Source organism: Conger conger, chromosome 15, assembly GCF_963514075.1.
Source record: "Conger conger chromosome 15, fConCon1.1, whole genome shotgun sequence".
Lineage (NCBI taxonomy): Eukaryota > Metazoa > Chordata > Actinopteri > Anguilliformes > Congridae > Conger > Conger conger.
In genome coordinates, this window is record NC_083774.1 from 31716592 (window position 1) to 31730724 (window position 14133).

At 45.1% G+C, this 14133-nt stretch overlaps 1 protein-coding gene across 1 annotated transcript in view; it reads left to right on the forward strand.

Annotated features, from left to right (window-relative positions):
* Positions 1–13622, forward strand: part of LOC133111107 (doublecortin domain-containing protein 1-like) — an 87758-nt gene extending 74136 nt beyond the window's left edge. Inside the window, exons 24-32 of the mRNA XM_061221262.1 lie at positions 2367–2556; positions 3017–3154; positions 4862–4963; positions 5310–5446; positions 7367–7540; positions 8359–8509; positions 10745–10848; positions 11237–11299; positions 13470–13622. Coding sequence (XP_061077246.1) covers positions 2367–2556; positions 3017–3154; positions 4862–4963; positions 5310–5446; positions 7367–7540; positions 8359–8509; positions 10745–10848; positions 11237–11299; positions 13470–13487 — 1077 coding nt within the window. The 3' untranslated portion in view covers positions 13488–13622. The remainder of the gene's footprint in view (positions 1–2366; positions 2557–3016; positions 3155–4861; positions 4964–5309; positions 5447–7366; positions 7541–8358; positions 8510–10744; positions 10849–11236; positions 11300–13469) is intronic.
* The last annotated feature ends 511 nt before the right edge of the window (positions 13623–14133 follow it).

Consider the following 14133-nt stretch of genomic DNA (forward strand, 5'->3'; position numbering starts at 1 on the left):
GTGGTCTTTCTCATTTGTTGTATATTTCATGGTCTACATTCCCTTGTTTCTTGTGTTGACCTCTGTGTTTGGGGGTGTGTGTGTGTGTGTGTGTGTGTGCGTGCACGTGTTTGCATGTGTAGAGGTGGGTTTGTGTGCGTGTGTATGTGTATGTGTTTCTCCCTCTCAGTGTGTTTCTTTTGTATGCTGTAGATACTGTATCAGTGTGTGTGGGTGTGTGTGTGTGTCATTCTCATCTGTGCTGTAGATGCTGGCTCAGTGTGTGTGTGTGTTTCTCCCCTGTGCTGTAGATGCTGTCTCAGTGTGTGTGTGTGTTTCTCCTCTGTGCTGTAGATGCTGGCTGAGTGTGTGTGTGTGTTTCTCCTCTGTGCTGTAGATGCTGGCTGAGTGTGTGTGTTTCTCCTCTGTGCTGTTGATGCTGGCTCAGTGTGTGTGTGTGTTTCTCTGTGCTGTAGATGCTGGCTCAGCGAGTGTGTTTCTCCTCTGTGCAGTAGATGCTGTCTCAGTGTGTGTGTGTGTTTCTCCTCTGTGCTGTAGATGCTGGCTCAGTGTGTGTGTGTGTTTCTCCTCTGTGCTGTAGATGCTGGCTCAGTGAGTGTTTCTCCTCTGTGCTGTAGATGCTGTCTCAGTGTGTGTTTCTCCTCTGTGCTGTAGATGCTGGCTCAGTGAGTGTTTCTCCTCTGTGCTGTAGATGCTGGCTCAGTGTGTGTGTGTGTTTCTCCTCTGTGCTGTAGATGCTGGCTCAGTGTGTGTGTGTGTTTCTCCTCTGTGCTGTAGATGCTGGCTCAGTGTGTGTGTGTGTTTCTCTGTGCTGTAGATGCTGGCTCAGCGAGTGTGTTTCTCCTCTGTGCAGTAGATGCTGTCTCAGTGTGTGTGTGTGTGTTTCTCCTCTGTGCTGTAGATGCTGGCTCAGTGTGTGTGTGTGTTTCTCCTCTGTGCTGTAGATGCTGGCTCAGTGAGTGTTTCTCCTCTGTGCTGTAGATGCTGTCTCAGTGTGTGTTTCTCCTCTGTGCTGTAGATGCTGGCTCAGTGAGTGTTTCTCCTCTGTGCTGTAGATGCTGGCTCAGTGTGTGTGTGTGTTTCTCCTCTGTGCTGTAGATGCTGGCTCAGTGAGTGTTTCTCCTCTGTGCTGTAGATGCTGTCTCACTGAGTGTTTCTCCTCTGTGCTGTAGATGCTGTCTCAGTGAGTGTTTCTCCTCTGTGCTGTAGATGCTGGCTCAGTGTGTGTGTGTTTCTCCTCTGTGCTGTAGATGCTGGCTCAGTGTGTGTTTCTCCTCTGTGCTGTAGATGCTGTCTCAGTGTGTGTGTGTTTCTCCTCAGTGCTGTAGATGCTGTCTCAGTGTGTGTGTGTGTTTCCTCTGTGCTGTAGATGCTGGCTCAGTGTGTGTGTTTTTCCTCTGTGCTGTAGATGCTGGCTCAGTGTGTGTGTGTTTCTCCTCTGTGCTGTAGATGCTGGCTCAGTGTGTGTGTGTGTTTCTCCTCTGTGCTGTAGATGCTGGCTCAGTGAGTGTTTCTCCTCTGTGCTGTAGATGCTGTCTCACTGAGTGTTTCTCCTCTGTGCTGTAGATGCTGTCTCAGTGAGTGTTTCTCCTCTGTGCTGTAGATGCTGGCTCAGTGTGTGTGTGTTTCTCCTCTGTGCTGTAGATGCTGGCTCAGTGTGTGTTTCTCCTCTGTGCTGTAGATGCTGTCTCAGTGTGTGTGTGTTTCTCCTCAGTGCTGTAGATGCTGTCTCAGTGTGTGTGTGTGTTTCCTCTGTGCTGTAGATGCTGGCTCAGTGTGTGTGTTTTTCCTCTGTGCTGTAGATGCTGGCTCAGTGTGTGTGTGTTTCTCCTCTGTGCTGTTGATGCTGGCTGAGTGTGTGTGTGTTTCTCCTCTGTGCTGTAGATGCTGGCTCAGTGTGTGTGTGTTTCTCCTCTGTGCTGTTGATGCTGGCTCAGTGTGTGTGTGTTTCTCCTCAGTGCTGTAGATGCTGTCTCAGTGTGTGTGTGTGTTTCTCCTCTGTGCTGTAGATGCTGGCTCACTGAGTATTTCTCCTCTGTGCTGTAGATGCTGGCTCAGTGAGTGTTTCTCCTCTGTGCTGTAGATGCTGTCTCAGTGTGTGTGTGTGTTTCTCCTCTGTGCTGTAGATGCTGGCTCAGTGTGTGTGTGTGTTTCTCCTCTGTGCTGTAGATGCTGGCTCAGTGAGTGTTTCTCCTCTGTGCTGTAAATGCTGTCTCAGTGTGTGTGTGTGTTTCTCCTCTGTGCTGTAGATGCTGGCTCAGTGTGTGTTTCTCCTCTGTGCTGTAGATGCTGGCTCAGTGTGTGTTTCTCCTCTGTGCTGTAGATGCTGGCTCAGTGTGTGTGTGTGTTTCTCCTCTGTGCTGTAGATGCTGGCTCAGTGCACCCTGAAGCTTCAGCTCCCCCGGGCCGCCTCACGCCTCTACACCGCAGACGGGACGCAGATCCTCTCGGTCCCGCAGCTCAAAGCCTGGACCATCAACGAGTGCCTGCAGGAGCACTGCGCAGGGGCAGACCCGGCTGAGCAGCCCACCAACCCCTCGGACGCCCACACGGGAGGTGAGGAACTGCCAAACCCAGGCTTCATTTCCTGGTCTTGTTGGTTCCAGTATTGGTGGTTCAGCCACCCCTTTCAGAGTTAGTCAATGGTAACAATATGGTGAAAATACAAAGTTAGCCATTTTTTTCCCACAGGACAATGTAGTTGCAATTGGGGTTTTTGTCTTCATCTAATGTCTACCCATGTGCAGACTTTATTTCAGTTATTGTCACTCCATCTCACATGCTTAGTAGAGGAGCCGCATCGGCCCCAGATTTTACAACATCACGGTGGCCTTAAACTTGAGTTCCACGGTTTCAAAGCGCTTTTCACTCGATTGAAAGTCACCAGGCACCAGGTCCATATTTTTTATGCTGTCTGTGGGTGAGACCAGTCTGCTGTCTGTGGATGAGACCAGTCTGCTGGAGAGTAGACTAAAAGGAGTTGCTTTTTCGCCGTAACGTGTGACCCCCCGCCCAGGTTGCCCGGGTTACGAGCCCCTCCCCCAGGTGACGGCAGAGGACCTGGACGCTGTGGACGAGGACCTGCAGCTGCTCATCCTGAGGAGCCCTGTCCACCTCTGGGTGTCCTGTGGGGAGCCTTTCATCCCTGTGGAGGGTAACACACGCCCACCCTGCACTGCCCAAAACACACACATTTACACTTACACTGGTCAACCAGCTACCAGCTGTTTCAAAATCTAGCTAGAGCTGGTCTGAACTGGTCCACCAGCTACCAGCTGTTTTCAAACCTAGCTTGAGCTGGTCAAACCATGTCAAGCTGGGAGCTGGTCTGAACTGGTTAACCAGCTAAACCATGTCGAGCTGGGAGCTGGTCTAAACTGGTCAACCAGCTACCAGCTGTTTCAAAACCTAGCTTGAGCTGTACAAACCATGTCGGGATGGGAGCTAGTTTGAACTCGAGCTGTAGTCTGCGGGGTAAGCATTCCTCAGGTGTCGGGCCTCCCCTGCAGGCTTGGTGTGGGGCTCTCTCTGCCAGCCTGTGAACTGAGCGCAGAATCCCCGCTCCCGAGGTGGCCAGTGCAGGCCTGTTAATGAGCGATTTAATGCTTGCCCTGTAACAGGCCGAGCGCTAATTAAATCTGTGTCGCAGGGTGCTGATTTGGCAGGTGATGCTCGTTCAGTTTAACCTTGTGCAAACACGGCTATCAATTAGAGCGTAATTAAATCACTCCCCACAGAGTCGTTATGGTAGGTCAGGCCGAGGTCGCCGGGAGACAGCACTGGGAAGGAGTCGGGCAGAGAGAGCATAAAACGGCAGGTTTAAAAGGTTCTGCAGGGGCTGTTGGACTGTGGAGTCCAGAGCAAATGACCACAGTGTATTTTTGCCAGCTTTAACTCCACTTCCCATGAGCCCCACCTGTAAACTCTTTTGTGGTGTGGGAAGGTAAAGCTAATGTTTTGGGAGCGATACTTCCGGTATACTGCTCCCTATAAAGCTAAATATAAGCAAGCTATGTAGTGTTGAAGTCTAGCTTCAAAGTATGTGTTCATGGTAATGGTAAATGGTTGGCATTTATATAGTGCATTTATCCAAAGCACTGTACAATTGATGCTTCTCCTTCACCCATTCATACACATACTCACACACCGACGGTGATTGGCTGCCATGCATTTAGGGGTTAGGTGTCTAACTCAGGGACACTTCGACACAGCCCAGGCGGGGGATCGAACCGGCAACCCTCCGACTGCCAGACGACTGCTCTTACTGCTGAGCCATGTCGCCAAGCCATGGTTTAAATGCACAGCTATATGTTGAATACGATGGAATTTCAATTCGTAAAAAATTATGTTTTCCGTTTTTAGATCATCAAGCTAAAACACAGTCTCTCTGCGTTTTAGGCTACAGATTACAGAAATGTATCATATCGATGGCAGCTTGCAACCAAAGTCAAGCGCAATTGGGGAAAAACACCCCTATGGGCTTGAATGTGTTGGTGTATCCCATGACCAGCCAGAGATAACACCATCTTTGTTGTGGTATTTGCTACACAAATCTGACCATGCCCTCATAACTACAATATTTTACAATATTTGGTTGAATGTCCGTTTTACCTCCCCATTCTCGCCTGTTTCCCTCACAGGAACTCTGTAAGTATGTTAAGCGGATTTTTTTGTTTTTGTTATGCCCTTCCCTCTTTTTTGTGAATTATGATTCTAAATAAAGATAAAGTTAACCTCCCAAGAGGCGGAGCTGCCTGTTCTGTACTGGCCTTGTAACCGCATGTAACTGCATCTCAAATTGCGATCGTCCAAATGACTTGGTGTTGTTGGTGCTGAGGGAGGCCCTCTGTGTGTTCTCCAGCAGTGCAGAGGAAGCAGGAGCAACGGGAGAGGAGCTGGCTGCAGAAGGAGAAAGTGCTGGCTGAGCTCCTGATAAAGAAACACAAGATCAGGCACCTGCAAGGTCAGCACAACCCAGGGGGGACCTGGTTTTAAAAACTGCCACAAGGCCATGACTCATTTTACAGTGTGATACAGCAATACATTCTCTGATCTTTGATTATAAAACATAATACTTTTTTCCACTGAAATCTTCACCTCCCCTGTTGAATTGAATTGAATGAATGGTACTGCAGTGTTTCTGTTTAACGAAGCCCAGACTTGTGCTCTGTTGGCTCGGTCTGGTAATCCACTGTACATAATTGAGACCCTGAGGACAGCTTCTCGCTAAGGCCTGCACTAGCTGCGTCCTGCTGTCTAGCCTGACTGATCTGGCCTGTGACCTCATCGCTGGTTCTGCTCTGTGATAGGCCGGCGGATCTCCGGGCAGAGTCCGGCCAGGATGGTGCCCACCCTGAGCCCGGCCCAGCCTGTGGTGGTGGAGGGGGGCTGGACCCAGGCCAGTCAGGAGGAGCTGCAACTGATGGAGGACCTGCACAACATGGAGGTACATCATGTACATTATGGAGGACAAGCCTAACCCAGGGGGGTGAAACTGAATTCCCAGGGGGCTGCAGTGTCTGCAGGTTTTTGTGGTTTCCTTTCAATCAGCTGCTAATTAAGGCCTTGAGAAGGAATTCTTTAGCCAATGACTTAAATGAACCACATGTGCAGAGAACAACCTGAAAGCCAGCAGACACTGCGGCCCTCCAGGACTGGAGTTTGACATCTTTGGCCTAACCCTACACCAGGGATAGTCAGTCTTTCCCAGAAAGGGCCGCAGGCCTGTGACAAGCTTGTTTGGAACAATAGCCTGCACCCACACTGGCCCTTTCTGGTAAAGCTTGAGGATCCCTGCCCTCATATTAAGCCAGGGATCATCGCATCTGGCCCTAGAGTACAATTCCAGCCCTGGTGAGTAATTGAACAGTTAGTGCTACTGATTGGCCAGGCTGTCTTCACACCGGCTCCCAGGCAATAGGAGGGTGGAAAACCAGCAGTTCTCAGCCCTTAAGGACCGTGACTTCATGATCCCTGCATTAAGCCCTCAGCTGTTTCTCTTGTGGAGAAGATAGACAAAGATGTCATGTATTATACACATCAAAGTACATTGTACACTGAAAATATAATTAAATTCAGGAGGAGGTGATTCTGATAATATTTTATGCATTGTACTACACTTATTAATATTATCAAGACAAAACACTGACATTTTTGTGAAATAAATTGAATAATATAAAATTCTTGAAATATTATAAATAATATACATTCATTCATTCATTCATTATCCTAACCCGCTTATCCTTAACAGGATTAAATAATATACACTCAGTGACTATTTTATTAGGTCGACCTGTACATCAGCTTGTTATTGCAAATATTTAATCAGCCAGTCATGTGGCAGCAACTTAGTGCATAAAAGCATGCAGACATCGTCGAGCTTCAGCTTTTGTTCAGACCAAATGTCAGAAAGGAGAAGACGTGATCTAAAATTATTTTGACACTGGAATGTTTGATGGCGCCAGACAGGGTGGTTTGAGTATCTCAGAAACTGCTGATCTCTTGGGAGTTTCACGCACAAAGGTTTCTAGAGTTTGCAGAGAATGGTGTGAAAAACAGAAAAACATCCATTGAGCAGCAGTTCTGTTGACTGATTCAAAACAGAGGGGTCAGAGGAGAAGGGCCAGTCTGGTCTAAGTTGACAGGAAGCAAATAACCACCATACCTAATAAGGTGCTCACTGATTGTATATTATGTAATATTTGTTTTTGGTTTCAAATACTGCTCTGTGCTCTATTGAGACTGTAAGGAGGAGCAGATGGGTGGGGCTCACACTTTTGGGTTCAATTGGCAAGCTTAATCAAAAGAAAAGTATTTGAGTCCAGAATGAACCTTTGATTTAGTGATACTTGATTAAATAATTATTGGAAAACAAAGCCCGAACGGTTACCTTTCAGAAGACACCAGGATTATGCCTGTAATCAAAAGGGTTCAATAAGAGTAACTGTTGAACTATGTCATTTTCAAGCTTGTGTTAAGAAAAGGGGTGATGCTTAAGGGGTTAAAGTTTGCATCATCCCATGCTTACTCTAATAAACTATAAGTCACTTATAAAAGCTAATGCTTTTATTCATTGTCAGTCAGGTTTGGCATGGTTATAGTTATCAGTTGAATCAGTTGAATAAGGGCGGCCTGTAGCGTAGTGGTTAATGACTGGGACCTGCAAGGTTCAATCCCTTAACCCTGCCTTGCTCCAGGGGATTGTCTCCTGCTTAGTCTAATCAACTGTACATTGCTCTGGATAAGAGCGTCAGACAAATGCCATTAATGTAATGTAATGTCATGAATGCGTTTGGATTCTCATGCATAATAAGCCTCTCTGAACTCCTAAATAAATGTGATATTTTAAAATGGCTGCTTCTCACAGACGCACCTGGCAGGAGTGGAAACGGCCCAGGCGCAGAAGAGCATATCCGTCCCCAACAGGCAGTCCCAGGGTCTGCAGGACTTGTACAACCAGCCCGACGTCAAAAGGGTGCGGGCGTACCGGAACGGACACCCCAAGCAGGCGGCCTACGTCTGGGGGCGAAGCATTGAAGAGGTAACCTCCCAGAATCACCCCAAACTCATTCCACTGGCTTGTTTTATCCTTCCTTAATGCTTTTTAATACTGTCATGTCTGCAGGAGTTGGGCATTAATGCTGTTTCATACATTAATGTGCAGGAGTATGCAGGGTATTAATGCTGTTTCACACGGTAATGTGCAGGAGTATGCAGGGTAAATGTGCAGGGTATGCAGGGTTAATGTGCAGGAGTATGCAGGGTTAATGTGCAGGAGTATGCAGGGTAAATGTGCAGGAGTATGCAGGGTATTAATGCTGTTTCTGATGTTAATGTGCTGGAGTATGCAGGGTATTAATGCTGTTTCACACGGTAATGTGCAGGAGTATGCAGGGTAAATGTGCAGGAGTATGCATGGTTAATGTGCAGGAGTATGCAGGGTTAATGTGCAGGAGTATGCAGGGTAAATGTGCAGGAGTATGCATGGTTAATGTGCAGGAGTATGCAGGGTTAATGTGCAGGAGTATGCAGGGGTAATGTCCAGGAGTATGCATGGTTAATGTGCAGGAGTATGCAGGGTTAATGCGCAGGAGTATGCAGGGTTAATGTGCAGGAGTATGCAGGGTATTAATGCTGCTTCACACGTTAATGTGCAGGAGTATGCAGGGTTAATGTGCAGGAGTATGCATGGTTAATGTGCAGGAGTATGCATGGTTAATGTGCAGGAGTATGCAGGGGTAATGTGCAGGAGTATGCAGGGTTAATGTGCAGGAGTATGCAGGTTATTAATGCTGTATTGCAGGGTACTGATGTTTTTCACGCTGCAGCTCCTGAGTAACAGTGTTTTTCACGCTGCAGCTCCTGAGTAACAGTGGCCCCAGGCTGGGCCTGCCCCAGCCGGCGGTCTGCCTCTACGGGGCTGACGGGGGCCCGCTCCGGGCCTGGGCCGAGGTGCAGAGGGACATGCTGGTGTGTGTGTCGGCTGGAGGGCCCTTCCTCACCGCTGAAGGTCCGTCTGCACATCAGCATGCTGTCCCCATTTCTGTGGTGGAAACTCTGCTACACGCTGCAAAAAATGGTCTTTCCAAGTGAATCCTGTAATAAGACTTAAGATCTTTTTTTTCTTTTTGCTGTACAGGTTTTCCCACCCCATTGGCAAATCTTGAAATGAGTCCAACTTTCTCACCTCAATTTGTTTTTTTTTGTCTCGTTTAGCAAAAAAAAAAAACATAAATAAGTTTAAATATAAGACTAAGATACTTATTGACTTATTGACTGAATAACTTTTTTTTCCTTTTTTTTGCAGTGCATTTGGTTGAAAGGTCACTGCAAAAAATAAAAATAAGTAAATGTCAAAAGTAATAATTTTAGTCATATCTAGACTCTAGTCTTAATTACCTTTTTTTAACTAAATAAGAAAAAAACATTGCCAATGAGGTGAGACAGTTTGATTAATTTCAAGATTTCTCAATGGAATAAGAACATTTCAGTTTTATGAATGTCTCATCATAAAACTACAACACTTAAGACAGACTTTTTTGCAGTGTTCTGATCAACATAAACATAGCCAGGCCGTGTCTGGGTAAAACATGAGCTCCATTGCTGTTAACCTTGTCCTTTATGTCAAAAAGTCTCTCTACTGAGATCTCCCACCCTCTAGACATCTAGATTCTGCCTTTTGCTCCCTGGCTTTCAGATGTTGTTTTCAGAATTTAACTCTGTATATTTAAGTATGGTGTATTATGCAGATGTTTGTATATCAAGCCACACCTTTGGGATCGGTATAATATCTAAATGCCTGACTCATTGACCTGAAGAAATTGAGGATTTATTTAACGACACAATTATGCACACAATGAAGTAATGCAGTAAAGAAAAAAAAAAAATGAAGTAAAATCTTGATCCGTTTTTCATAAGAAACCTCAGGTGTCCTTCAACTTTCTGTAGACTGATTGAACTTCATTTATTGATCTTATAAAGGTTACAGTATGGCAGATACCAAATCTATAAGTCTCTCTAATGGTTTTTCGAGTGAATCTCATGATTTATAAAGCCACTGTGGAATAGTTAAGCTTCTAATCAGAGGAAACTTGGTCCTTTCAGATTTGCTTTACTGACAATTACTGCACATTTTATTTCATATGTTTTCATTCCTGTGACCTGGCCACTGATTAAAGATAAAAAGAGACAAGGAGATAGAAAGATATTAGAACTTTTAAAAAGTTTCACAATGGAAAGGAAGTTGTAGACATCTGAAGAGAGGATATATTTCTATACCTGTAGAGCAAAAAACACTATAGTATAATGTAGACCAGGGGGTAGAACCCTGTTCCTAGAAGGCCAAATCCATTTGTTGCCTAGTTAACCATCAGCGGTTAACAAATCAGTGGTTGTAAGGCTGTAAATGTATTTAAAGGCAGCCACTGGTAGTTGTGTTTAGTTGCTGCAACAACAGCCCTCTAGAGTTCTTGTCCATGAAGTATCTGTGCAAACAACCAGTGTATGACTGGTCACCAGTCCCGTCGGTGTAAAGCAAATACTTGCAGTGTCGGCAAAATGAACACACCTCCCTGCCAACAAGAGGAGGCACTCAGCTAACGGCTCCTTCCAACAGTAAAGCCAAATTGGTGTCAGCAGGGTGATCTGTGAAGAAATAAAATGTAAACAAATGCATCTGGAGACTTTATGTGCCCATTGTATTCATGTATAATTCTATGTAAGTGTTAGTCACAGCCACTGGCCTGAACCAGGGATGGTAGCTTGTGTCCAAAACCAGAAGTCATGCTCACTGATGTTAACCAATCATTTTCCTGTGGAAGGAAAGTTATTTTTATTTGTTCAATCAAGTCAACGGTCATAGTCACTGTACCCAACACTAGCCTGAGGTGTGTTCAACCTTTCATAACCTCCATCACTGCAATTCAGCGTTGCACTCTTTCACTTCTTAATAAGTGAACTGAGTGAACTGCTGGCTGTGATGTCATTTGTGATGTCATTAGCAGAGTGTTAAAAAACCTCCCCCACCACTGCCCAGACACACTGAACTCTGCAGCCTTTGGCCACACGAGGGCGTCGCTTCACTGACAGCATGCTCTCTGACCAAGAAATATGAATGAACTTACTCAAACATGAACAATATGTGTACAGTTTGTAAAGCACTGAATACCTGTGAGACTGGTGCATGGGCAGTTTTTAGCGTTTGTTGGTTGAGTTTCTGGTGTTAAACATGTCAACACTGCCCCAGACTGCAGGGAGAAGATTGAGATGAAAGCGCGGTACGCTCGAGCAAAGAAGAACTGCGGCTCGGATGACATCCGGCTGGAGATGGAGACCAAGAAGTGTCCTGCGGTCAGTATAACCGTAGGTGTGAATGGTACAGACTGTGGTATACGGTCAATATAACCGTGGGTGTGAATGATACAGACCCTGTGGGGTACGGTCAGTATAACCGTAGGTGTGAATGGTACAGACCCTGTGGGGTACGGTCAGTATAACCGTAGGTGTGAATGATACAGACCCTCTGGGGTACGGTCAGTATAACCGTAGGTGTGAATGGTACAGACCCTGTGGTATACGGTCAGTATAACCGTAGGTGTGAATGATACAGACCCTGTGGGGTACGGTCAGTATAACCGTAGGTGTAAATGGTACAGATGCTGAGGTGTAATCGGTGGTTGGAGGTGGAGGGAGGTTGTTTCTGGCCCTCAGTAATTAATTCCCATGTCTGTTCTTCTAGGAAAGCACAGCAGGCAGATGGCTTGCCCTTCCTTGGGACACAGAGGCAGAAAACCAGATACCGGTAAGTTTCTTCACATACATTTTTAATCGATAGTAAAAATTGTTTCCATTTTGTGCAAAACAACAGGTTTTCTGTTGTCATTTCTGCTTTATCTGTATCAGTCTGGCATCACAACCTTTATTGTACAGGTGTGAGTGTAACTTTGTCTAGCGCAGAGCATGTGAGGTGTACAAATTCCCCGAAAGGTTCACCATTACCATTCAGCTTGGACCTGGCTGCTCCCCTTCTCTCGCTGGGTTTCTCCACAGATTTCCCACTGGTTACTTCACACCGTATTTTCTGTACAGCCCATTCACAGTGGCGGTGATATAGGCAGTGCAGCAGGTTCAGCTGCACTGGGGCCCGTGCCTCTGTGTGTGTTTATAGTTTATATATCTTTAAATAAGCAAACTCATCTCGGTCATGGTTATTATACTTTCTTTGTAGAATAGTCTTTGTAGAATGAGTTGTCTTGGGGTTAACCTAGTCTGTCAAAACATCTCGCAACCTATACCTGTAGCGTAGTGGTTAAGGTAAATGACTGGGACATGCAAGGTCGGTGGTTCTAATCCCGGTGTAGCCACAATAAGATCGGCACAGCTGTTGGGCCCTTGAGCAAAGCCCTTAACCCTGCATTGCTCCAGGGGAGGATTGTCTCCTGCTTAGTCTAATCAACTGTACGTCGCTCTGGGTAAGAGCATCTGCCTAATGTAATATTTCTGGTTTTGCGCATTGGGTTGTTGCAGCAACCTCAGAAAAATGCAGCAAGGTCCATGTTAGCTAAGTAACTTTATTCTTACATTGCTGAATCTTGCAATGGTTAACATTAGTCAAGTCCATAATTTAACATTTAAGTCCATAAATGTACGTCACTGGCATTGCATTCAAATGAGCCAAGGAAGCTGATAATTCTCCCAGCAGTTGCCATGAATTATCTTTGGTTGTTCAATTGCTGGACTAGTTTTCTGCTATAAACTCAGCGTTCCAACAATGTTAAGTTTTTAAAAACCTTATGATAAGATGGTATAAATTGTATCGCTTAACAAAGAGGAAGTGACCTAATAGGTGTGTGGATGTTTGATTGGCAAGTTTGGTACATTTTGTTTTCTCAACTGTAGGAGGAGTTACATCCATAATAAGAATAAGACTAATAAGTAACTGCAATAAATAGAAATATACTGTAAAAAAAATTTATAATAATGAAAAAGCCCAGTTTAAAGATAAAACTAAGGCTAATAAGGTAACTAATTTTCGTACATTAATTAATATAGGAATAGGAAAAAAAGTATTTGATGAATTAGGCATAAAAACACAGTGAATAATGCGTTCAGTGTGTTGTACTTTTCCTCTGATACTGACACATGAGTAGCCTACAGGCCTAAGCTTTATCCGAAAACATCGCAACTATGCTTAGTTCATTTGTTGACTTGTTGACTTGATTTTGACTTGATTATTTGTTGACTTGATTCTTTGATTCTATCACCATCTACGTTGGTCAATGGTTCTGACTTGATTTACCCAAATGTTCTAAACAATGTAGCCTGTCCAAATAACCAAAGTAACACAAAGTATTGTCTGTAAAATATCTGTCTAATGGTGCTGTGTGTGTGTGTGTGTGTGTGTGTGTAAGGTTATATGCGTTTGTGTGCGCGTGCTGCATCTTAAGATGATGAAGGGCCCATCCTAACTAGCTGCCGCCACTGCCTATTCACCTGTACATCCATTTACCAGTTCAAACTAGAATAAAAGAGGAGAAATGGGGAATATTTTTGAGATTTATAGAAGAAAGAAAACTGGGCCGTCTATAAACAGTATCATAAAACTTACACTTACTTTTGCAGTGTTTCACAGAAAGAGGATATAAAACTGAAAGAAAACTGACACGTCTGACAAAAATATGGCGATATTCAAAAGAGTTTCTCCAAGCTCGTCTCAGAATTGCTCCAGAACACATGGGCGGATGCGATGCCTTTCTTTGCCACCATGGGGCGACATTGTTAGCAGCACGAGCAAAGTCCACACAAGTCTGTGGCTGCGTTTGAAACCTTGTACTTGCCTACTACTCGTACTAAATGTCAGGCTCATTTTCACTTAAACGTAGTACAAGCAGTATATTAAGTCTGCGGTGTTGAATACAGCCTGTGTGGTGATGTTTGTAAGCGCATGGCGTCTGACTGTTTGTGTCGTTTAGATAACGGAGAATCAATGAAAGCTGCTGTCCCTGAAGCCGATGACCTGGCAGGATGGGAGGAGAGACTCGTGTTTCTGATGAACGACCGCATCACACTTCTGCCACCTGATTAATTCCCCTCACCACTGACGCACTTTGATCATCTCACCCAGCTTCCACAGGACTGATTTTATTTGTTGTCATCAAATCAATGCTTTTGTAATGTAATTATGCATGAGAATATAATAAATGAGCTTAATTATCTGATGGGTGCAGGGCTGGTATTTCCTCTTTTTGCCCTCCTGTTGCTCTGTTGTAAAGTGTCTTCTGTGAAAAGAGCTATACAAATAAAATTGAATTGAACTGACCTTTTGACTTCCTGTGAAATAATTACTCCTTTTTTTGTTTCGATATGATACGTGGCACTTGTAATAAGACAGATTCGATCTTGTCTGAAGCATATTTTTCTCTTTGGGGAAAGAGTTCCATGTGGGGCGACATGGCTCAGGCAGTAAGAGCAGTCATCTGGCAGTCGGAGGGTTGCCGGTTCGATCCCCCGCCCGGGCTGTGTCGAAGTGTCCCTGAGCAAGACACCTAACCCCCAAATGCCGTCGGTGTGTGAGTGTGTGTATGAATGGGTGAATGAGAAGCATCAATTGTACAGCGCTTTGGATAAAGGCGCTAT